Source organism: Coenobita brevimanus, chromosome 77, assembly GCF_032717465.1.
Source record: "Coenobita brevimanus isolate Jiangsu-jjx chromosome 77, ASM3271746v2, whole genome shotgun sequence".
Lineage (NCBI taxonomy): Eukaryota > Metazoa > Arthropoda > Malacostraca > Decapoda > Coenobitidae > Coenobita > Coenobita brevimanus.
The window spans coordinates 15723506-15748275 of NC_137030.1; the positions used below are offsets into that span (position 1 = coordinate 15723506).

Here is a 24770-nt window from a genome sequence, read left to right on the forward strand (position 1 = left end):
CGGTCGTCTCTTGATTACCCTCTTATAATCATTATTTTTTACACCCAACTGCTATTCATAATTTTAATTCCTTCTTTTCTTTCTCTTCTCTTCGTTAACTGTTGCACCGTGAGTGGGTGTATATTCACTGCAGCTGCCTCTCATTCTCTTACAGGTTTCATTTTGCGTTTGTTTGTGTTTTTTCCTTCGTTGTGTATTCTTCTCTTTCTTTCCTGTTCCTAAGTTGATGCAGGGAGCCTTACTTTTGGACTTTTTGGTATTCGTTTCCGATTTCCTTGCCTTTTTGCCCTTTCTTCTTCAGTACCGGTATTTTTCCACCATGGTTATTTTCTTGTTCCTTTTCTATCTCATTTTTTTTGCGTCATTCTCTTTTTTTCTCTATCTCTACCTGTGATTTCATACAATGCCCCTCTTTTACCTGGTTCTATTTTCCCCTTTACTCTTCTTTTTGTGTACCAGCTCTGTTCTTCCCTCTCTTACACATCTTTTCTCTCTTACTCACGATTTCAGTAATATTTTGACTGACTTCCCTGTTTTCCTGAATTTCTTTCCCGTTACTTTTTATCATTTACGTTTCTGTGTATTTTCTTCCTCTTCTCTTCCCTTCTGTTTTCTTCTCTCTCTCTCTCTCTCTCTCTCTCTCTCTCACTCACTTTCTGCGGAATATTCAAGTGTTACCAAAGATACCAGCTTGTCTGTTGGTGAATCACTGGGTGGCAGTGACCACAACCTGATAAGGTTTTGTCTGCGTATTTGTTTGGAAGGATCGTCTGCATCTACACTGAGAAAAATAAACTTCCATCGTGCTGACTATGCAGGTTTTAGAGAGTTTAATGAGTGCTGGACTAGAGGGCAGTCATGTACAAAATGGCAGACTGTATTCCTATTCCCTAAGTCCATAAAGTAAAACTCTTAAACCAAAATGGTTTAGTAAGGATATAACCACTGCAATAAAAAAGAGAAAGGCTGCATACAAGAGGGCCAAAAGCAGCCAGGACCAAAATGACTTGGACTCCTTTAAGAGTGAATGTTGGAATGTGAAATATCCGATAAAGTTGACTAAAAGAAATGAAGAAATCACGTTGGAAAGTTAACCCCAGAAAGTGTTCTCCAGCCATCTAACAGTAGGAAACCTTTCAGATGTAGTATTAGATCACTTAAGGATCAATCAAGTGTTATGCAGATCTCAGACTTGAATATGGCCAACTCTCTAAATAACTATTTTGCTTTGGTCTTTAGGTTACAGGATAATGATGACAAGGCAAGACCAGTATTGGCCCATGAGAGTGAAGATTCTATCATCCAAAGACGAACCCCTGAGGAGGTGGCAAGACGAATCGACAGACTATGTACTTACCTGATCCAAATAAAATCCTTCCAAGAGTTCTTAAAACGGTACTTGGCCAGGTAACTCCTTTACTTGCAGATATCTTCAACAAGTCTCTGGAAACAGGGGAAGTCCAGAAGATTGGACACTAGCAGATGTGACCCCAGTCTCTAAGGAGAGGATCAAGAATCAGAATTAATTATCATACATTTAGCCTGAGCTCTATCATAGTTAAACTGTTTGAAGGAGTAACTGTTGAGAGGAATGTCGAACACCTGAAAAATCACGACCTGATTATGGACTCCCAGCATGGGCATATATCATTCCCAACCAACTTGCTCGTTTTATTCCACAAAATGTTGAATGTATATAACGGTAGTAAAGCAGTAGACATCCTTTACTGAGACTTTCCAAAGGCATTCGAGAAAGTGCCTCATCTCAGACTAGTGTCAAAAGTGCGCTAACTCGGTATTAATAGGGAGGCTACACCCTGGTCAGACAATTTGCTAACTGATGGGAAACAACAAGTAGGGATCCGCAAAATTTCTTGTGACTGGGCTTCTGTTACTTCTGGAGTTCCACAAGGGTCAGTCCATGGTCCATTCCTGTCCATCATTTATATCAATGATGTAGATGTTGATCTGTTAGGTGTGACCTGAAAATTTGCAGATGACATCAGACTTGGAGCAAGTGTGACCAGGCTTGAAGGGTTTGAAAAACTCCAGGCAGACTTGTTAAGCTTGAGGATTGGTCTGATATATGGGAAATGCCATTGAACTTGGAGAAATGCATGATTGTTCATACTGGTTATGCAAACCCTGCATCAGACTATTCGCTTTTGGGAAGACCTCTGAGGATAACTGATTTGGTAAAGGACTTAGGTACGCTGATTAGTGACCTAAAGTTTTCTGAACAGTGCATCGAATCAGAGTAAAGGACCCAGAAATTGCTAGGCTACATCCAGAGGCAGTTTTAACATAGGAAGAACGAGATTGTTCTTAGGCTTTATAACTCCTTTACCCTTAAGGCTCAGGGGTCTAACGCGCTGAGCCTTTCTTGTATGCAGGCTATTTCAAAGAATAATCAGTTTTCTACTTATCATAGATCCTTAACTACAGCACCGAGAACTTTCAATTAAAGATCAGAATATTCATCAATCCCTCATATCACCAGTGCAAGTATCACCAGGCATATAGGTGGAAGCATTGTGGAGATACGGGGTGATGAATGGAAACAGTTTTGGGGATTCTGAGAGTCTGTCCTTATGAGCTGGCACGTCGGTACGGTTTGCAGGCCACACACCTGCCTTGCCAAGACAGGGATTCCTCGCTCACATTTGCTCACACTCCCTCTTGCCTCATTTGACCCTGACACTTTTCTCCATCAGCCCCTGCCACTGCTGCATGAGTGAATCTCACCCACTGTATGGGTGACAAAGGGTGAAAAGAAATTCCAAGGTTTACTACGCATTACTTGCAGCAAAGATCACCTAGACTTTTGGCGAGAACATTTTCAGTGTCATGTAAGATCACTAGTTATCTCTGAGGTCGATTTTTTTTTCTTGCACACATACTTTTCTTTACATCTAAAGCACTTGCGCAGCTAGTTTCTTACTCCACAACAAGTTTATCACAAGTACGTAAATTGTTCTGTCATTGTAACACTTATTTGTACTTGTTCTGCAAGGTCCCTTGTGTGGTGGTTACTGGAGCTAATGTTATTATACCCATACTTTTCCTTATATTCTAAAGTCTTTTGTAGAAAAGTCACTTACATGGGTAAGTTCTTACTGCACATCAGGAATTGCACAATATTATTACTAGTTTACTATCATAACAAAACCAGTTTGCAAGTATAGTGCATTCTATTACCGTAACACTTATTTGCGCTTGTATTGTTCTTTTCCTTATATTCTACATTGCAATGTAGAAAACTCACTTGGCTAAGTTCCTTCTGAACTACTGTATAGAACCTGCACAAAACTTTTACTAGTTTACTATCACACAACCAGTTTACACATACATATATTGCACTGTATTATCATAACATAAAAGAGAAACCCACCGTACAGTACTTTGCCTCAAAAGATCACTTACAATTTTCACTCCAGCACTTTCTTTTCCATACCGGATGATGCAAAACCACTGTTAGGTTTTGGATATAACACTTATTTTCAGTACCATAGAGTTCTTAATCATCTATGGCTTTTGTATATAATGACTACAATCTTACTTCACTAAATGAAATTTTCCTTATCTCTACACTGAAATTTTCCTTAGTTCTCTATACCAGTTTTTTCTTTTTCATTTTAAGTACAGATTTAAGTTATATGTACTATACTTCCACACACACCTGCGAAGTGTTGAACTGGGGCGATGTGGATGGTGGTGAGAGGGTGGTGATGCACAGGTGCCAAGAAGGCAATGGCAAGGAGGCTGAGGAGCTGTAAATGATGGCCAGGACACATCACTTAAACGATACTGTCATCTCTGAAACTTTCCCATTCGAACTATCACTCAACCTCCTTCCTGCATGAGTAGGAGACTAGGCAGGGGTGGAGGTGGCAGGGGCCAGGCAGCAGAAACGGCAGCAAGTGAATTGGACTATGTGGAGTTAGAAATTATTTTTCCTACCCCTCCCATTTCAAACGGAAGACTGGCAGTGTAGCTCATTCGCCTCCTATATGCCTACGTCACACATTGGGCATCATAGAAAATAGGTAGGAATTCAAAGACTGATGGGAAATGCAAAGTGTCTTTTGTCATCCAAGCCACCCTGAACACCTGTTTTATGACGGACATGACTGTCATCCAAGCTGTAGGGATCAATATGGTTGCTTCTGGAGTATGCTGTGCGGTCCTAGTCACCTACACTTAGGAAGGACAGACTGAAAAAAAAAAGTTCAAGTTAGAGCAACAAAACTCGTTCCATCCATCAGGAGACTGAGTTATCAGGACTGACTGAAGGCTCTGGGACTCTTTTCATTAGACTCTCGTAGACTACGAGGTCAGCTCACTGAAGTGTTTGAAAGACTGAATGGGTCTGACAATCTTGATCATAGAGAGTTGCTTAGTCACAACAAGAACTCAACAAGCCACCATGGTCGGATACTGGAACTGAAAAGATTTAGCACCGGTATATGTGAACACTTCTCAAGTACAAAATATGCCCCACCTGAAAGAGACTCCCCATGGATGTTGTTCATTCATCCATCCATCATCCAATCCTACATTGCCCCATGAGGAGCGTAGGAGCCCGGGGCTAGGCATTTGGTCTCAACATTTAAGATGAGAGTGACCAGCTTCACTCATCCCTGAGTGGCATTACATGAGCAATCAACTTCAACCACCCTTGGGACATAAACCTTCACTGGCTCAATCCGACTGGAGCGCAATAATTACCCACTAAACCACCAGGTGCCATGGATGTTGTTAACAGCACTAAAATAGAGCGATAAAAAAAAAATAAGATCTTACACTGAAATGAGTGTGAACTAGAAATGCACCTCTGGGCAAAAGCGAAGTAGCTTCTCATTATGGACAGCAAGGTATTTGAGATACTAACACTCTCTCTCTCTCTCTCTCCTCATCACTCACCACCGTATGTTTCCTCCTGTCTATCTGTCTATATCTCTTTATCATTATATCTTTACCCATTTCCATTTCTGTATATAAGGTCTACAACTCTCTCTCTCTTTCTCTCTCACCACCTTTGAGATTCCTCCAAACGATCTATCTGTCTGTCTACTTTTGTCCCTCTCTGTTTGTATCTATATGTCTCTCTGTATATCTATTTCCACCTTCATGTTACCTGTTTGTCCATCTATATGATTCTATACCGTTGTCTCCATCTCTGTCTCTCCCTCTCCCTCTCACTCTCCTCCACACCTCATCACCCACCACCTAAAGCCTCCTCCCACCTTCCCTACCCTGTCATCACATCTTTCTCTCATCTCCCCATTCGACCTTCCTTCCCCTTCTCCTCTTTCTTCTCTTTATTTTCTTCACTGGCTCCCCACCTCTTCCCCTTTCCATAACTCTTTTTCTCTCCGTTTTCCTTTATTGTTACTCTTCGACTTCCCCTTGCACTAAACTTTTCTTCGTTCCTTCGCCTTTTCTGCCCTTCGGTCCCGTTTCTCTTCTCCCATTTATCTTATATTTTCTTTCTCTTTTACTCTCCCTCTTGCTCTTTTCCATTTGTTCTTCTTGTGTTCTTCCTCTTTTCCTCTCTTCCCTTCTCCTTGCCTTGCCTCTCCTTCTCTATTAGTTCTCTCTCATTTGCTCCCTCATCTTTTTCTCCTCCTTCTCATTTGCTTTCTCCAGGCCCTGTTCCTTCCTTCCTTGCCCATTGTCTCTTTTTCATTCTTTTTCTCTCTCCTTGTCTTCCTTTCCTCCGTTTTCTTCATATTCGTCTTCTTTTGTTCCCTCCGTTCCCCTTCGATTTCTATTGTTTTATTTCGTTTTTTTTTTTTTCCCCAGCATCCCTTCCCTTTCCTTTCCTTCTGTGTTTCCTTTTCTCCCTCTTTTCTTAACACTTTTTTTTTCTTTTTCTCCCTCCCCTCCCGTTTATCTTTTCTTCGTTGGTTTACCTTTATGCAACCTCTGTTTTCTTCCCTTTACTCAGGTATTCTGATATCATAATTTTTCTCTTTTCGTTCACTTTCTACTCTGTTCCTCCTTTCTTTCCCCTTCTATGTGCAGTTTGCTCCTCTGTTTCTGTTACAGCCTCTTTTCTTTATTTTTCTGTTCTATCATTCGCCCCCTATTTTTCATCTTCCTTCTTTGGTCTTCTTGCACTTTTGTATCTTTGTATTCCTTTCATTTCAGTTTGCTTACATTTTCGTCACTTTCTTCTTTTCTTCATTGCCCTCAGCCCAGACTTTATACCTACGTACTCCACTGACATATACAGCAGACCCCGATAGACAGGTCCCAAAAGACAGACTACGACAGATTAAAAAATATGCCCCAACAGACAGGCCCTAACAGACAAACCTTAATAGACATACTCCAAAAGACAGACCCTACCAGACAGACTCCAACAGACTGACTCCCCAAAAAGCTCCGAGACAGTTGTGTGTGTGTGTGTGTGTGTGTGTGTGTGTGTGTGTGTGTGTGGGTGTGGGTGTGTGTGTGGGTGTGTGTGTGAGACTGAAAGGAGGACTGGGACCAATGTGTGGGCTGGAGAGAACACATTTGTCATACATTTTTCGTTTCGTTTCTTACTACCATTCCCATCCCAAAAGATCCTTTTGCTGTTTTCCATTCCCCTCCCTTCTCATTTCTTTCATCCACTGATCTTATCTACATGGTTCTCTTTAATCTGGTTGGATTTCTGCCCATCAGTCCTCTTCTCTCAGCTTTTCTTCCGTTTCCTCTGTCCTCTCTACTTTGATTTATTTTACCTCTTCAGCTTTAGCTCATCATGTAAATTCTATTATTGCTGCTACCAGACAGTTTTATTACGCTTAGCAGAGACTTTTCCTACCGAGGCGTTAGATACAGCCTTCCAAAACTCCATATATACTAGGGATGTTTCTTAACCCGAATTAAATGATCTAATAAAAACAAAAACAATGTACATGATGGTCAGCAAATAGCGCCACACTAGCAACTCACCTTACCGTTCTTTATGTTGCGGAGACGCCTGTGTCTGCAGGTGTGATTGTGGTGGTGGCAGTGGGAGTAGGAAATGAACATAGGATCCTGTATGGGTATTGGTAACGCTGACTGAGCCGTCCCCGCAACATGAAAAATCGCACGGCAGAGTGGGAGAGGAGTGTTAGATAGGGACCAGTCTGTATAATAAGACTGATGTACTGGGTCCGAAAGAGTTGTCTTTCTCAACGACATGTTGAGTCATTTTATTCTTGCCGCCTCCAAATGATGTCATTCAACCTAGAGAAGACGTCTAATTTGATGAGTTAGCTGTCAACTCTAACTCCTTCATAACTAGAGGTTCATCGCAAGGGAAAAAATCGTTTGATGTTAGTCTAATTACACTTAAAATGAAATAATCTTTGTTAACTGGTTAAATCTACAGTATTATCTGCCTTATTCATCCTTGTTTAGTGCTGGTGAGGGACGCCTTCAAACGGTGGCACATATAGCCGCTGCCCGGCTCTTTAAATGTCTCATCCTCCCACCTGGCCACCCAAAATGAGGATGTTGGACTGCAAGAAAAAGACAGCTTCAGCCTGCAGTCCGCTGAGTTTGAGTCCAGATGAGTCTGTAGTTGCCACTACTGTTACTAATGAACCTTGTGTCGTCGTTAGATATAAATCTGCTTTAAGAATATGAAAAATAACCATGAAAAATAACCATTCAGTTTAGCATCCTCTTACGCAGTCCCATTACTCACTTTTCTTGTTGTATACCCCATTCTCTCCTCACTACTTTTTGTTTTCTCTTATCTTTGCATAATTTTTCTTCCATCTCTGTTTACTATGTTATCAAGATATTCCATTATTATTTCATTCTTTATTCATCAGATCTGTTAACGTTTTCCTCACATTTGACTCCTTGTTTTCTCACCTTTACTTCCTTTGCTTTTGCCTTTTCAGTGTTACCATTTAATGCTAAGTCTTAATATAGTTGACGTCTCTCCCTGCCCATCAACATACTCTCTCTTCTTTTTCCTCCACCTCTCACTCTCCCTCCATCACTTTATCCTCTCTCTCTCTTTTACCTACTAATCCGATTTTACATTTTCCATGCTTCTGTCAAATTCTCATCTCAACCCTTCAGTACTTTTTTCACTCCTCCTGTCGCTCCTTCCAATCTATATTTTTTCTGCCTCTTTTTTCCCCCTAAATGCTTACCTATTGTTAAATTTTCGCATTACATTTCTTTACTCCCCATATTTTTGTTCCATCAACTCTCCCTCTTTTTCTTTTTTTTTGCTCTGCTTATCACTCCCTACCATTCATTTCTTTCTTGGTCCTTTGTTTTAGTTCTCTTCTTATCTATTATTTAGTTTCTGCAACATTATCTCTCTTCTCTCTACTCCTATTCTCTCACTGTCACTACTTCGACCTCTTTTCGCTTCATCTCTTCGTCCTTTTCACCTCACTTTTACTACCTCTCCTTCTCCTCTCTACTCTTACCTCTTACTCATCGTCGCTCCATTTCGGTTTCCCCGGCAAATATTTTTCCTGACCCACTTCCCTTTCTGGCTTCCTTCATGATCTCCACCAGTTTTTTGTTCCAGAATTTCCTTTCCAAGTCTTTGATCAGATTTTCTACTCCCACGTTCCTTCCTCTTCATGGCACCCTCAGACGTCTCTCTCTCTCTCTCTCTCTCTCTCTCTCTCTCTCTCTCTCTCTCTCTCTCTCTCAAACACACACACACACACACACACACACACACACACACACACCAAAAAATGAAAAGATCCTAGCACACTTGGAAAAGTTACGCAGAAGAAAAATTTCGTAAGCAAGATTTAATAAAAAAAAAAAAAAAAAAAAAAAAGGTCCCTCACACGGGGAACAAAGTAACCCGCACAGGAAAAAGAATCATGCTCTCTCTAAAAAATCTAGCACACATGTGGAAAGAATTCGCACGCGGAGATAAAGAGTTGCATGTGTGATTGAAAAATGTCGTATAGATTGGGAAATATTCGCATGAGAGAGGGAAAAAAACGCACTTTTTTCGGGGAAGAAAGGTCGGGTGAGTGGGGAAGAGACGTCGCGTACAGGGAAACACACACACACACACACACACACACACACACACACACACACACACACACACAAGTCGCATGTATATGAGGAAATGTTTGGAGTGAGGGTAAACAGTCGCGAGGGAGGGAAAACAGTCATGCGTGCGGGGTAAACAAACTGGTGCGCGGTGAGAATGAGGTCGCATGCGCAAGGAAAATATTTGCCATCAGCGTAAAATAATCAGCCTTGGGGGTCAAAACAGTTTGAGTGGGAAAAACTGTAGCAACTCCGGAAAAAAAGAAAAAAAAAATATCGTGCGTAGGTAAGGGAGTCATGAGTGTCAGAGAAAAAGTTGTGTACTCAGAGAAAATTTCGTGCCAATGGAAGATTCGGACCCTAGGGAAAAAAGCATCTGGTACAGGGAGAACAGCTGAACGCACAGGCAAACCTATAAGAGGTACCAGAGTCAACACACCCATGAATCACATCTTGTTTATGTTTCTGCCCGGAATCGTGCTAAGTCTGTTCTTCGCACTGCTGAAAATAATTTCATCCGTACTAAGTGCTCTCAACTCTCCAACTCGAATTCTTCCCGTTCCTTCTGGCACCTTGCCAAAAACCTTTCTAACAACTTTACCTCATCATCCTCCCCTCCTCTTTTCTATTTTTATGGCTCTGTAGCTATTTCTTCTACTGATAAAGCAGATCTCCTCGCCCAGACTTTCTCCTCGAATTCCACCTTAGACGCTTCCGGTGCTGTTCCTCCATCACTTTCCCCCTCACACTTCCTCATGGCTGACATTGAAATTTCTTCAGCTGATGTATTTTCTGCCATCACTGGCCTCAATACTAACAAGGCATATGGGCCTGATGGAGTCCCTCCTGTTGTCCTCAAGAACTGTTCTTCGGTGTTTGCACTCTGCCTAGGTAACTCTTTCGCCTTTGTCTGTCAACCTGTCCCTTTCCTTCTTGCTGGAAGTTTGCTCTCATTCAGCCAGTCCCAAAGAAGGGTGACCGTTCCAGCCCTCTAACTATCGTCCAATTGCTTCAAAATCCTGTGTTTCAAAAGTTTTAGAGTCAGTCCTTAATAGAAAAATTTTAAAGCATCTTTCCAATCACAACCTTCTTTCTGATCGTCAGTTGGGTTCCGTCAGGGACGCTCCACTGGCGAACTTCTCACCTACCTTTCAGACTCCTGGTCATCCTCCTTTCGGGACTTTGGCGAAATCTTTGCCATTGCACTTGACATCTCAAAGGCTTTTGATCGAGTCTGGCATTAATCTTTAATTTCCATACTGCCCTCTTACGGTTTCCATCCTTCTATCTGTCTTCATCTATAGCTTCCTTTCTGATCGTTCTATAGCTGTTGTTGTAGACGGCCATCGTTCTTCCCCTAAATCTATCAACAGTGGTGTTCCTCAGGGCTCTGTCCTATCACCAACTCTCTTCCTTTTATTCATCAATGGCCTTCTAAGCAGTACATCTGACCCTATCCACTCGGACGCTGATGATTCCACCCTTCACCTTTCCATTCGGTTCCCTCAACATCCACATCAGCAGTTACTTCAACAAACAAGGGATGAGGCTATGGCACACCTAATGTCTGACTTGGTTCGTATCTCATGAAACTCCACCGTTTCCCCCTCGCCGAGTGAACACTGGAAATGCCATGGATTCGGTACAGCACTTTTCCCGGGTCAGTCTGGCTTATATGGCTGGCTGCTGGATCACATTCTTGGCTAATCCTTAGTCTGCAGGTAGCCAATTGGTCTGTTACCTTTCCCTCTCACAGCCCACCTCTCGCCGTGTGAACACCTCCACCCAAGTCCGTGGCGGGACCAGTTCTCTGCAGCTTTTCAGCAGCCGAAGGGGTCTGGCCTGTCCCTTCTACCCAGAGTTTGAGGGCCTAGATCCGCCCACTAGGTGGTTGAGGCTCCTCCGCCTATAGACCACGGCCAACGATCCTCCCTCCACCGCCACCTGAATCAGGGCGGGCCTTCTCTCCCTATGACCGCGACCGGGCTCACCCTCTTTGGCGTCCATCTGCTGCTGGGGAGCTGGGAGAGTATCTCTAGCTCTATTGCACCAAGGGCAAGGGGGTTGAGGGCAGCATCGGGGCGATTTCGACCAGCAGCTCGTCGTCGGCATCCCCTCTATCGGGGCCGCGCATTCCACGCTGCTCCACCTGTCCCGCTCTGCCCTCGTTTCGACCGTTCGACCATCTGCCTGCCGGCCTTCACCATCCAGCCTTCTCCTGGCCTTGCTGCCTTTCTCCTGTCTCCAGTTTTGCCTGCCGTGCTGTGCTTTGATCGGAGAGCATTTTTTCGCCACCTACTCTGAAGGGCTGTCTTGTTTGCCCGTGCCCCACTAAGTGTGGGCAAATATTTCAACAACAACAACAACGGGAAAAGTTCATTCCCCTGAAGAAGCCACTGTGCGAAACTAGTCAGGAATAAACATCTGCCTCATACTTTCTCAACACCACTCAAATGATAATAATAATAATAATAATAATAACATAAAAAAATAATAATAAAATAATAATAATAATAATAATAATAATAATAAAAATACTACTACACTAATAATAATAATGATAATGATAATAATAATAATAATGGAAATAATGATAATAATAATGACAATAATAATAGCCTACTAATAATAATATTAATAATAATTATCATCATTATCATCATTAGATTTAAACAAATACAAATCTAAAAACATTAAGTAACCCATTTCTCTAACCAATAGAGTTCCAACCGCATTGTAGTGAGTAAGAAATAGGAAAATTATGTGAGGTAAGCACCTGTGGGTTTTACTTCCAACCCCTTCTAGTACTCTCCTGTCCCAGTCACAGGAGTCAGTCATCGTGCCGTGGATGCAGCCCATCCCTTCCTTTACAGTCAGGACATGACCTCCGATTAGCCTAATGTATTATATGAAGCCTCGTTGACTTCACATTCCTCGAGAACAGATGAACTCATTCATGCCTACAGGCCGCGACTGTAGAAGTAACAACCATACAGGCTCAGGTCGAGTAACAATGCCCGAAAAGCCTCGGATCTAACAACTCCACGCCTAAGGGTGCAGGCACACTTGCTCGAAACATGTGTTTGCAACATGATTCAAACTTTTGCCCGAAACAATGTTACAGACATGTCTGAAACACTAGTGCTGCGAACATGTTGGCAACTCTGCTGGAATCATGTTGGTAGCACTGGTATGGATGAGGCTTTGAGCTGCGGACATGAATCTAACACAGCAGTAGGCCATTACCTGTGACCTATACCATTTCAAAATCTGTCTTTTGACATCCTGGAGAAATTATGAAATTATGAACTATCTCCCACTTGCACCGGTAGCAATCCAATGCTATCTCTAACAAGGTCATTTACAAAATGATGTCCATCACCATAGTGGTTTGCCTTACGTAATGGACGCACCCAAAATCGCCGACGAGCACGTATTTTTTGTCCCTGCTGTGCACCTAATACAACTGTTGCGGCTGCAGCAGGTAAGGCGTCCTCCCTCATCGCCATGTTGCTGGGTACTGTCTCTCACAAGTCTGGACCACACGAGTACTTCACCCTTGTTTCGAAATGTCAGTGACTTTCTCGAAAACCATGCTCGTGACAATGTCCATAACAGGACTGGTGTATTGGTATTAGCGGGGGTATTTTACGACATGTCGGCGGGTCATCAGGTAGATCAGGAAAGTCTGCTTTAAGGAAATTTAAATCCTTAAACTGTCCCTGCCCCAGCCAGGATTCGATCCTAGGTCCATTAGGACTACAGGCAGCCTCAGCCTCTACCGATTCAGCCACCGCCTCCCCTAGTTACAGCATATAGAGTGAAGAACCATTATTTTCTTATGTTGGATGGTGCTTTAATTAACCAATTTGCCAGATGTACCATCCATAACAACATTCTAAGTAAACATAAGTACTCACAAATAAACGTTAAAGGCCAATCCCTATGAGGTGTTGGGGCCAGCGACTAAACATTTATCCTTCATTAACCTTTTAAGAATTCGAGGTCTTTCCTAGAATGCACTGAGTAATTTGCTGTCACCAGAATACAAGGTAAAGTGTGGTACGGAGAAAATAAGTGTACTATTAATGTGGGGTAGATCGTGCAACCAGAGTGAGAGAAGTTCTGGACAACTGTGGAGGTGTGCATGGAAAAGTTTGGAAGGAATGAGAGTGTTCTTGATTGGTGATATGAATGGTAAAGTAGGGAACGTGAAGCTGGATGGAATAGTTGGTGAGTGGGGTGTGCCTGCTGAGATAGATGAGAATGGCAGTGCGTTAGTGGACACTTGTGCCGGGAGGGGGTTGGTGATAGCCAATACCCTCTTCAGGTACAAAATGATCCACAGGTATACATGGCGAGTGATGAGAAGAGTGGGTGGTGAACTGAATGAAAGGAAGCCAATGACTGATTACGTGTGTGTGGATGAAAGGATGCGAAAATGTGTAATGGATGCAAGAGCTTGTACAGGTTGGGGGAGTGGACTTTCTGACAATTACTTAGTGGTGGCCAGTATCAAGATCCAAGCAACAAGGAGAAATAGAAGAAGGGAAGGACGGGAAGAAGGGGTAGTTGCAAGGAGAGTGGAAAGGTTACAAGAGGATGAGAAAATGGCAGAATATAAGAGGGAAGTAGCAGAATGATTGGGTAAATATGAATTGGAGCAGATGGGGGATGTGGAAAGTGTGTACAGGATATTTACAGAAGAAATATGTGCAGCATATGATGTGGTGTGTGGGGTGAAGAGAAGACGAAGGGGGGCGCAAGGAACAGCGTGGTGGAATGAAGAGGTGAGACAGGCTGTGGCACAAAAGAAGAAAGCATACAATGAATGGATGAGAAACAGAGGCGTTAAAGAAGTTGAGAGGCGGAAGAGAGTTATTTGTATAAAGGAAGAGAGAGGTGAAAAGATTAGTAAGAACGCATAAGGGAGTGGATGAGGAATTTGGAAGGAATTTGAGTGCAAAGTGGAGGGACTGTAAGAAAATGTTCTGGAAAGAGGTGAAGAGAGTAAGACAGGGTGGCAGTGAAGTTAGCAGGATAGTGAAAGATAAAAATGGTAGATTACTAGTGGAGAAGGGAGAAAAAGTGAGCATATGGAGAGAACACTTTAAGAAATTGTTGAACATAGAGGATGGAAGGAATGCGAGTATAAGTGGCTAGGGAATGGCTGGGAGAAGGAGGGAGGTGGGAATACAAGAAGAAGTCAGTAGGATAGAAGTTGTGGAAGCAATGAAGAAAGTCAAATTGGGGAAAGCCCTAGGAATTGATGGAGTGTGTGGTGAAATGCTGAAGCATGGGGGAGAGATAGTAGTAGAATGGATGTGGAAGATGTGCAGATTGGCCTGGGAGGAAGGCAGAGTCCTGGAGGATTGGAAGTCAGGTATAATTATTCCCTTGTACAAAGGAAATGGGGAAAAAAGAAGTGTGTGGTAATCATAGGGGCATTTGTCTTCTTAGTGTAATAGGAAAAGTGTATGGTAGGATACTTATTGACAGAGTTAGGGAAATAACAGAGGAATTAGCTGGAGAAGAACAGGGAGGCTTTAGGAAGGGGAGAGGTTGTGTAGATCAGATATTCATTCGTAGATCTTTAGTGGAAAAGTTTCTAGAGAAGGGAAAGAAGTTGTATGCGGTTTTCATGGATTTGGAGAAAGCATATGACAGGGTGGATAGACAAGGATTGTGGAAAGTGTTAAGAATATATGGAGTAGATGGGGCAGTTGTTGAATGCTGTGTAGAGTATGTATGAGGGTGCTAGGCTGCAGTGCGTGTGGATGGTGAACTGAGTGAATTTTTCTCTTTGAAAGTTGGTTTGAAACAGGGATGTGTCATGTCTCCATGGTTGTTCAATCTGTACATGGATTGGGTAATAAAAGAGGTACAAGGTAGGGCAGTGGATGTTGGAGTGGCCCTGGTGAGAGAGGATAGTGTTTGGAAACTCCCTGTACTGTTGTTTGCAGATGATACTGTGTTGTTGAGTGAAGACGAAGGGGAGCTGCACTTGGTGGATGAGTTTGGGAGAGTGTGTAAGAAACGGAATTTAAAGGTGAATGCAGGGAAGAGTAAAGTGATGGTCTTTGAGAGACGTGAAGTCAGTGAATGTACAGTGAGGTCGGATGGTGAGGAAATGGAAAATGTGAGTACGTTTAAGTACTTGGGTAGTGTGATGAGTAAGGTTGAAGTTTGGAGGGTGTAGTGCCTGAAAAGGTACAACAAGGAAGAAAGGTTGCTGGTTTCTTGAAGGCAGTGATAAGAAACAGGGAAGTGAGCATGGAAGTGAAAAAGTTACCACTACATGAGAGTATTGTGATACCAACTCTAACGTATAGAAGTGAAGCTTGGACGCTGTTGGAAGGACACAAGTCAAGAGTGAGAGTAGTGGAAATGAGTAATTTAAGAGAAGCCTGTGGAGTCACATTGAGAGACAGGCTGACAAATGATGATATAAAGGAGCGTTGTGGTGTGGATATGGATGTGGTAGGATGCATTAGGAGGAAAACAGTGAGGTGGTTTGGCCATGTGGAGAGGATGGAGGGTGAGAGACTGACGAGGAGAGTGTATGTGAGTGAGGTGGAGGGGAGGAGAAGGAGGGGGAGGCCGAGGATGAGATGGAGGGATGGGGTGGAGAGGTATATGAAAGAGAGGGTTGTGAGTTGGGAGCGGGCAGTGAAATGGCGGGGGACAGGGCGACGTGGAGGCGATTTGTTTGTTGCAACCCCGTACGGGATTGAGGCATCTGGCAATAAATAGATAGAGAGATAGATAGAATCATCTGCGATTATGCAGTAATCACTGTCTGTGGTGGCAGATTGTTTAGCTCGTATTGTGCACAGATACGTTTGTGATAGGCTGTACACACGTAAAAAAAAAAAAGATAAAAAAGTAACGTAAGGATGCGGCCACACTTGCCCTCGAACATTGTCAGAAACATTGCTAGTGACATGTTACATTCATGCCTCGAACATGTTAGTAACATGTCACAGACATGTATGAGACAGCCCTAGCATGTATTCAATATGGATGGTGGGTGTTAGCGCAGAAGTGGTGACATGTGGAGGTGTATGACGACTACTGGACCTTGGGATAGGTCACTGCCCTTGAGAAGTATGCTCTGAAGCCCTTGCCCTGATTCGAGCACGTAAAAAAAAAAAAAAAAAAAAAAAAATCTGCATTTTTCTAGCTAACTACTGTGTACAGGGTAAAGGTAAGCACAATATCTACGAGAGCAGTATGATTTTTCAAAGCCTTTTCTTTTTCACTTTTTCCTTGGTGTTTTAGATGAGTCTGTGCAAAGGAGGGCGGGTGGGGTAGATGTGGGGAGGTTAAGGGGTGGGTAGAGGTAGATACGGGAAGGTTAATAGGTGGGTAGGGGTGGGTAGAGGTAGATACGGGAAGGTTAAGAGGTGGGTAGGGGTAGATGCTGGTAAGTGAGGGAGGGGTGATGTGGATGTGAGGAGGTTAAGGGATAGGTGGAAGTAGATGTGAGGAGGCTAAGGAATGGCTGAAGGTAGATGTGGGGAATTAAATAGTGGATACGAGTAATTTTTTTTTTTTTTTGAGCGAGTAAGAAAGAACCAAAGGCCGGGAGCCCGCAACAATTCCTTCCAGGAGAAAAACAAAAACAATACAAAAGTGAGCCAAATTCAAGATCTGTTCATTTCAAGATGCCAGGACACACTGCGTTTGAAAGACTGGAGATCAGAGGAAGCAGGAAATACAGACAGAGGGAGACAGTTCCAGAGTTGACCAGTTGCACAAATGAAGGACTGGGAGCAATGATTAACTCTTTCATTAGAGAGTTGGACAGAAAAGGAATGAGAGCTTGTTGCTAGTAGGGTGCTATGCGCCCATCGTAGAGGTGGAGGGATCCAAGTAGACAATAGGGTGGATCGTTTTTACACTTTGTTGGAAATTCAAAATCCAATAGTGTTCAAAAGTTGTGTACCCATGAGAAAAAAATTACTGTGAAATATCAAGTTTTTACAACAAAATCTTCTGCCTCCCCAAGGTGCACAAACTTTGCAAAATTCAAGAAAATATATGATACATTTTGGACTTTTTAACTATACTAAGCAGGGCATAAATCATATAGCAATAGTTATAAATATTTTGTAGTTTACTTCCTAAACATACAGAAAAAAGTTGCTCTTTACTAAATAATATCTTCTGCCTCCCCAAAGCATCAGTTTATAAACAAATTTTCCTGAAATAGCCATTTTTTCATAATATTTCTAAAAATCACAATAGAGCCAAAAACGCTTCTAATAGTTGAAAATATACTATTGGGCAACATAAATGTCTGTATTTGAAGTCTTAGTGCTGTAGTCTAATATCTTCTGCCTCCTCAGATAGGCTTCATGTCATGACATGTCACTACATGTTTTCTCTTCTCTCACTGTCAGTCAGTCTTTACTTGTCTGTTATTTTATGTATGTTTACTTGTCTTTACTTGTCTGCTCCCTACAGAAAGGTCTGATTTGATTCAAAGGATGGTCTGCCACGAAACAAGACTTGCAAGTATGTGTCCCATTTTTGGGACACCAGATGATTTAAATATGAACTCTCTCCCAACATATCATGATGTAATGAGATATTATTTGTATGTACGGCAAAATCTGAAGACTTCTAAAAAGGAGCCAACATTTTCTGAGATAAGTATTGCTGTCATTTCAAAGGTGAAGTCTGTGTGGCAGCGAGCTTCAATTCCAACAGTGTCTGATGAACGAGTTAGGCATATGTTGAAAAGCTATCACAACAAATACAAAATATTACAAAAGCCAGGAAGAGAAAGGAAGGACATTAAAGGCATAATGGACTTCTCTATTGTTTATCTCCGCATATCTCCTGCCAAAATTTATTAATTAATTTAGATATTTTTGCTATGGTAAATGCTGGTTATGTAGTATTTTTATTTATTTACTTTTTCAGTGTGTCAAACTACTGTATGTTCCATATTCTGTTTTTTTTTTTCTTTTCTATGTATGCGGAGATCGTGTACTCTTTCTCAGTTTATTTTCATTCAGTCAGTATTACATATTAATAATTTTTCTATACAATTTTTGATCACTATAAAAAGTATCATAACACTGCTACTTTATTGTCTATATCATGCAGAATCAACTTTTAAAATCATGTAAGTAGGACCAACAACAGTAATATGTGGGAAATATAAGGAAATAATTACTACTGCTAAAGGAGTTTCTTCCTTTACGATTTGTAGGAATGCAATGCAATGCATTTTTCTTGCTATAACTGAGATTTCTTACCGTGTAGTAAATATGATCCCCTTTAACAGGTTACAAAATGACGAAGAATTTAATAAGTCCTTACATACATACTGTAAATATGATTGCCCGCACAGCTGAGGGACATTAGATTTAATCCTTTAGAACTTAATGATTATCTCGACACTGCACATTTATGAGATATAGATCCAGATACAAGCTACTTCAGTAGCACAGGCTCTGTGAACTTAATGAGTAATTATTAAATGGAAGGTCAGGTTAAAGGAATATGTAGAGAAAATTCAGTCTGAATTTTATTTGCTCTAATTCGCTTGAACACATGCAGTCTATAAAATATATAAATATATTCTAGGCTTTGACTCATACTCGTAAAACCTTGACGTTAAGTTTAGAGTAATTAGATTAGCAGAAACGTGGATTAACCATTCCAGTATCAACAGGTATGGCAGTAGTTGCGAGCGAGGGCGAAGCCTTCACGAGTCTCTAGTCAGGTAATGGCATTTTCTCACATATGAGCGGCCCGACCCGGACCGGTGAATATGCGACCCGGACCGACTGTAACGCTTTTCAGAAGCTTTTATCTCAGCAACCACAGGGCCAACCACTGCGTGGTTTGCACCATATGATAGTCCAACTGTTTAAGATTTGTTTCTGACATGTTTCATCACACCCAGACGTTGCATGTGACACACACCAAGTGCACGATGTCGAAAATCTTCACAAGAGGGCCACAGGCCAGTTTGTCTTGAAGACATAAACCTGATAGACAGATAGCAATCTATAAACTATACTCTAGGCTTCCTCGGGGTGTAAGACGACATTTCAGTGCTTTAGGATTTAAATGGCCTTGCTCATACCTCGCCGACAAGGGCGTTTTACTGGTGGTTGCGTGTAAAGGGAAAATTATGGGAAAAATGGGAAAGGTGGAGGCATCTTTCTGCATTAAAGAGCAATTATCCCTTACCATGAAAAATGATGAATCATTAATGAATTATTATGCTGAGTCCACTTTAACTGAACTGGAAAATATTAACGTTATTGGAAGTAATATTGGTGTTATATACAAGCGAGATGTGCTCCTATGGACGAATTTTTTGAAAATCTTAACAACACATTATTTAAACTACATCAAGAAAAGGAAATTTTTCACTGAACTGGAGACTTTATATTGATGTGTTAAAGGATAAAAGTTGTATACCCACATAAGATTTTGTAAACAGTATCTCATATTCAATTTTGTCTGTCATCAATCAATTTACATGGAGGAATAATAACTTGCCGGTATTACGTTTCATAAAAATGTTCATAAAAAGTGTCTGTTTAATGGTGTTCTGAATACAGACATTTCATATTACTTTCCTGTTTTCTGCTTAAGTACTAACCCAAAAATAATGAATGATGAAAAATATATACAGTAAACCCGCGATCTAATGAACCCTGGTATTGCGGATATAACGAACGGCCAAATCGCTACTTCCCCCAGATGTTGCAAAGTTCGCAAAATGAGGGGGAAGTTCGGGAATCAACCCATGGTGACAACAGCATCCTTTCCTGGCAAGTAAGTGTACTTCAACAGCATCCCTTCCTGGCACAATAAGTGTAATTCAACAGCATCCCTTCCTGGCACAGTAAGTGTACTTCAACAGCATCCCTTCCTGGCACAGTAAGCGTACTATAACACTACCACATTATACTCTATTCATATTATATGTATTGTATTTATATATACAACTTCATATAGTATTGTATTTAATGTACAACTTGATAAACCATCGAATTCTCCATGTAAAACTTCATAGAGTTAGTTTAGGTTATGTTTGAGCATGTAGATCCAAATGACTCCCCTTATATAGTGAACTGAGTTCGGTAATCCCTCAGAAATACTGACCCCTCGTATATAGCAAACTTTTGGATACAGCAGCCCACCCCTCCCCCCAATTAGTATGTTATATCGAAGGTTTACTGTATAACCAAAAGATTGTTCAGTGAAAAATGCATGTTGTCATTTCAGGAGAAACTGACTATCACTGAATGGGGCAGCATGACGAATCATTCTGATCGTCAGGTGAGTTTCTGAGTTCCAGTAAAAGTTCTCTTGTTTTTCAATGAATATTTTCCCCTTATCAAAATAAGGATTGCTTATAGAAACAGATCACAATTAACTTCTGGATTAAAGCAGTCAATCAAGAGTAAGAACAATTTATATGTATTATCATTAAAGAAACCATTACTTTATAATATAGACAGGCATATTAAATATAAAAGAACTCTTAAAAAATTACTGCAACAAGCTGAATGGAATCATTACAGTAAACAATTTCAAGAAAACATACTGTAGGTAATATACCCAAAAGTTCCAGTAATTTGAATAGTGTAGGAAAATAAGTTACCTTACCTCCTAGTTGTCGCCTGCAAAGTAGTCCCTTCGGGCATGTATACAGTGGTCCCAGCATTTTTTCCATGAATCCAAGCATCCCTGGAAGGCTTCAGGCATGATGGTCTTGAGCACCTCCTGTGATTCTGTCTGGATCTCCTCAACTGAGTCAAATCGATGCCCTTTCAGTCGTAATTTCAGCTTGGGAAACAGGAAAAAGTTGCAGGGGGCGAATAGGGTGTGTAGGGAATGACTACTGTGTTAGTGGAAGCCAGGAACTGCTGGACAACAATTGATGTGTGGGTGGGGGGCATTGTCATGATGCAGGACCCAGTCCTTGTTCTTCAACTGTGCTGGACGTTTACACGGATGTTCTCCCTCAGACGCTGCAAAACTTCACAGTAAAACTTTCTGCTGACAGATTCACCAGGTGGGACGAATTCCTTGTGAACAATCCCTTGGGTATCGATGAAAACGATCAATATCGACTTGACATTGCTGCGAGCTTGACAAGTTTTTTTCGCCCTCGGTGAATTGGGGGACTTCCTTTGCGATGACTGCTGCTTTGTCTCTGGGTCAAAACCATAAACCCATGATTCATCACCAGTTATGACCTTGGAGATGAAGGTGGCATCACCTTTGACCTGTTTCTTGAGCTCCCTGCAAACTGCAACGTGCTGTGTCTTCTCGTCACTCAGCAGTCTTAGCAAAAATTTTGCAATGATGCATCTCATGGCCGACACGTCTAACAAAATTCGTTGCACGCTCCCATACGACAGTTCAGCAATATCACAGACATCATGGATAGTTCGTCTACGATCTGCAAGGCTAGCCTGACGAACGTTTCTGACGTTTTCTGGTGCTGCTGCTGTTGACGGTCGTCCAGAATGGTCATGGTCTTTGACGGACGTTTGTCCTTCCTTGAACCTCTTGTACCAGAATAATGTTCTGCTTTGGGACATGGCATTGTCACCAAAGGCTTGGTGAAGCATCCAGTGAGTTTCTGCAGCCGTCTTGTTGATCTTGAAGCAGAACTTGATGCAGGTTCTTTGTTCCATTAGGTCTGCCATTGCAAAACCTCCAAACCACCTACACATCACGTTACAATAGTAAGCATAGTTCACCAACACGTCTGCTTACAGACACGGCCGGGGCCACACTGACGCACAAGGGGTGCTGCTGACTCCTCCTAGCGGCAAAAAAAAATTGCAAAAGGTTGGCTTCCTCTTTTCAGATTACTGGTACTTTTGGGCAGCACCTCGTAAAGAAGTCATGAAGTTAATTAGAGATGCTATAAGTAAAAACAAAAAATCTTGGGTTATAAAAAATCTGGTTGTTAATGAACGTGTTGAATCGGATGGAAAATTTATGGCAAATGCAGTAAATGAGTACTTTGTGAATGCCGGAGTAAGAATTATTGAGACTTAACCACCTTCCTAGAAACACCCCTCTGTATACAGCAGAAAGTTAATCACTATTTTTCAAGGTAACAGACAAATGAGGTTACTGAAATAATAAAAACTTAAAGGAAAAAGAAGCCCAGGAAGGGACGTGCCTAATTCATGTATTATTAAACAAACATATCCAGAGTGATGCTTTAATTGTATCTCTTAAGCAAGGTGCCTTTCCTAATGAAAGGAAGCTTGCTAAAGTTATTCCACTGCTTAAGGGTGGGGATGATATGACTATAAATAATTACTGCCCAGTCTCAGTTGTATCTACCTTTTCTAAGATTTTTGAGAATGTAAGATACAGAAGAGTAATATGTATTAATGAGTCTGGTCTGGTGTATAAATATCAGTTTTGTTTCCAACAAGGACAACTTAATTTTGATAACATTAATAGATAAAATTACCAATGAAATCGATGCAGGTAATTATGTACTTGGGGTATTTTTATATTCAAGTAAAGCTTGTGATGGCCATCAAATTTTTTAAAGGAACTGGAAACATATGGAATAAGAGGACTTACTTATGAATGGTTTAAAAGCTGCCTAATGGACAGAGTACAGTGTGTAAAATTCAATGAGAAACATTCAGATATTTGTTATATTTAATGTAGAGTATATTATCGATCAGTTCTTGGATGGTTATTTCTATTATATATGAATGACATAGTCAATATTTCTTCATCAGTTATACCAGTATTATTTGCTGATGATGCTAATTTATTTTTTTAAGTGGCAAGCATACAGACGAACTTATATGTTTAATGAATAATAAAACTGAATAAGTTATAGGAGAGGATTCAGGCAAATAAATTGTCTCGGTATTTCAAAACTCATTATATGATATTTAGTAGGAAAGAAAAGTCTGTATCCACTAATTTAAATGTTTGTGTAAATATTGTGAAGCTAGCAAGGTAGGAGAGAAGTAAATTCTTATGAGTAAGTATTGTTTTTTAATGTGTTGGTGTGGCCATGTTGCAACTATTAAAAGTGAAATAACAAAATATATAGAAATGTAATGTAAAGTTCAAAGAACGCTCAATATTTCATCTCTAGTAATATTATACAATGCTTTTATTTATCCATATCTATTGTTTAGATGGCTGGGTATCTGGAAGTTATCGTTATATTGTACTGTACAGTTACAGAAAAGAGTGATCATAATCATCGTGTCAGCTATATACAGAGAATTTACTGACCCACTATTTGTCTCAGAATTTTGCCATTTCCAAAAATTTTTAAGTTCTGTGTAGCAAAACTGATGTTCAAATTCGTCAGAAGCTTAGTGCTAACAGCTTTAAGCAGTATCTTTAACAAATAAGGAAGTTCATTCGTAGCTTGCATTTACAAGACCCAGAAGTCAGTTTCATATTCTACATAAAGGTACTCAAATACAGTATGATATGAACTCTTTGAGTAGAACATCTGTGTTCATTGTATACTTACAAACATAGAATAGAATATATTTTTTTAGATAAATGACCTTGAAGCAGAATATGATGCTTTATGACACATTATAGTGTACTTTGTATATCTTTGCATTAATTTTACGTTCTATCATACTAACGTGCACTCGGCTGTTGCCTATCACTATATTAAACCAATAAGATCTGATGACATAATCCCAGAAGGTATCAAGTCCTCATTGTTATGGGTTTTGTAATTATCATCTAACAGTATTAGTTACACTAACTGCATTGTGATGTATGTGTATATCAGCGAACATTTGTTCAGGACAGTAAGTAATTTTTAATGTTACTGAGTAACTTACCCTTCAGCAATGAAGTTTCTACTTGGCTGGATAAAATCATCTGGGGATAACAAAAAAAAAAAAAAAAAAAAAAAAAAAAAAAAAAAACAGGGCTGAATGGGTCACAAGCAGATGGAAGGAATCAAATAAAGAATATGATGAATGGAAATGGCAAGGGTTGAACAATGATTAACCTGAATGAGTTTCGTGGCGCAAAATGTAATCTAATGCCCGAGAACTGCAGTATGTTACAGATGTTTGAGGAATGAAGAAGGCTATAAAATCGTAGAAGACGAAATTAGGTACTGATGAGTTACTGATAATTTGTGAAATCTGTTTTTCAGTAATCCTACATATTCTGTATTATGGCTTCAGTTTCATGTTAAGTAAAAATTATTATTTCCATACACCTTTACTGGGCAATGTTTTTTACAAGTACATTATTTGGAAATATGTGAAACGTGTCAATGCATGCTGCATACCAACATGTGCATGGGCATCACGGCACAACCCCTCCTTGTTTAGGTCCACCCAACCTTATCTAACTTTATCAAGGCTAACCTAACCTTTCCTAGAGTTTTAATGGCTTGCCTAAGTCAGTTTTTACATCCACATTTATATTTTATTTAGTAATTGTGCACTTCATGGAAATAGAAATAATATCAGAAGAAACATATTTCAAAACATTGCCAAATAGCCTTTTAGTATTGCTGGTGAGTCTCTTGAGTGTGTGGAAGAGTTTTATTATTTGAAAGACATGTTAAATGCTGGAAGTGGGGCTGGAGCTAGCTGTGTGGCCAAAGTGAGGAGTCGTTGGAAGAGGTTCAGGGAGCTGTTTCCTTTCCGGACATTGAGAGTGCTCTCCCTCCGTGCTAAGTGATCTTTGTATGCGGCATGTGTTAGGAGTATAATGCTGTGTGGTAG

At 40.8% G+C, this 24770-nt stretch overlaps 1 protein-coding gene across 1 annotated transcript; it reads right to left on the minus strand.

Moving 5' to 3' along the window:
* Positions 1–1416: 1416 nt before the first annotated feature.
* On the minus strand, positions 1417–21641 carry LOC145408503 (protein GVQW3-like). The gene is made up of 2 exons (XM_080279233.1): positions 21264–21641; positions 1417–1497 (listed from the first exon to the last, which is right to left on the minus strand). The coding sequence occupies exons 1-2, from the start codon at positions 21639–21641 to the stop codon at positions 1417–1419; spliced, it is 459 nt and encodes a 152-aa protein (XP_080135359.1).
* Between the last annotated feature and the right edge of the window lie 3129 nt (positions 21642–24770).

Bases quoted from the DNA above. Each gene is read 5' to 3' on its own strand.
- LOC145408503 (XM_080279233.1), bottom strand. From the start codon at position 21,641: ATGCTTCACCAAGCCTTTGGTGACAATGCCATGTCCCAAAGCAGAACA. The intron at 1,498-21,263 runs GTCATAACTGGT...TCCTCTCCTTAG, and splicing joins ATGCCACCTTCATCTCCAAG to AGACTGGGGTCACATCTGCT.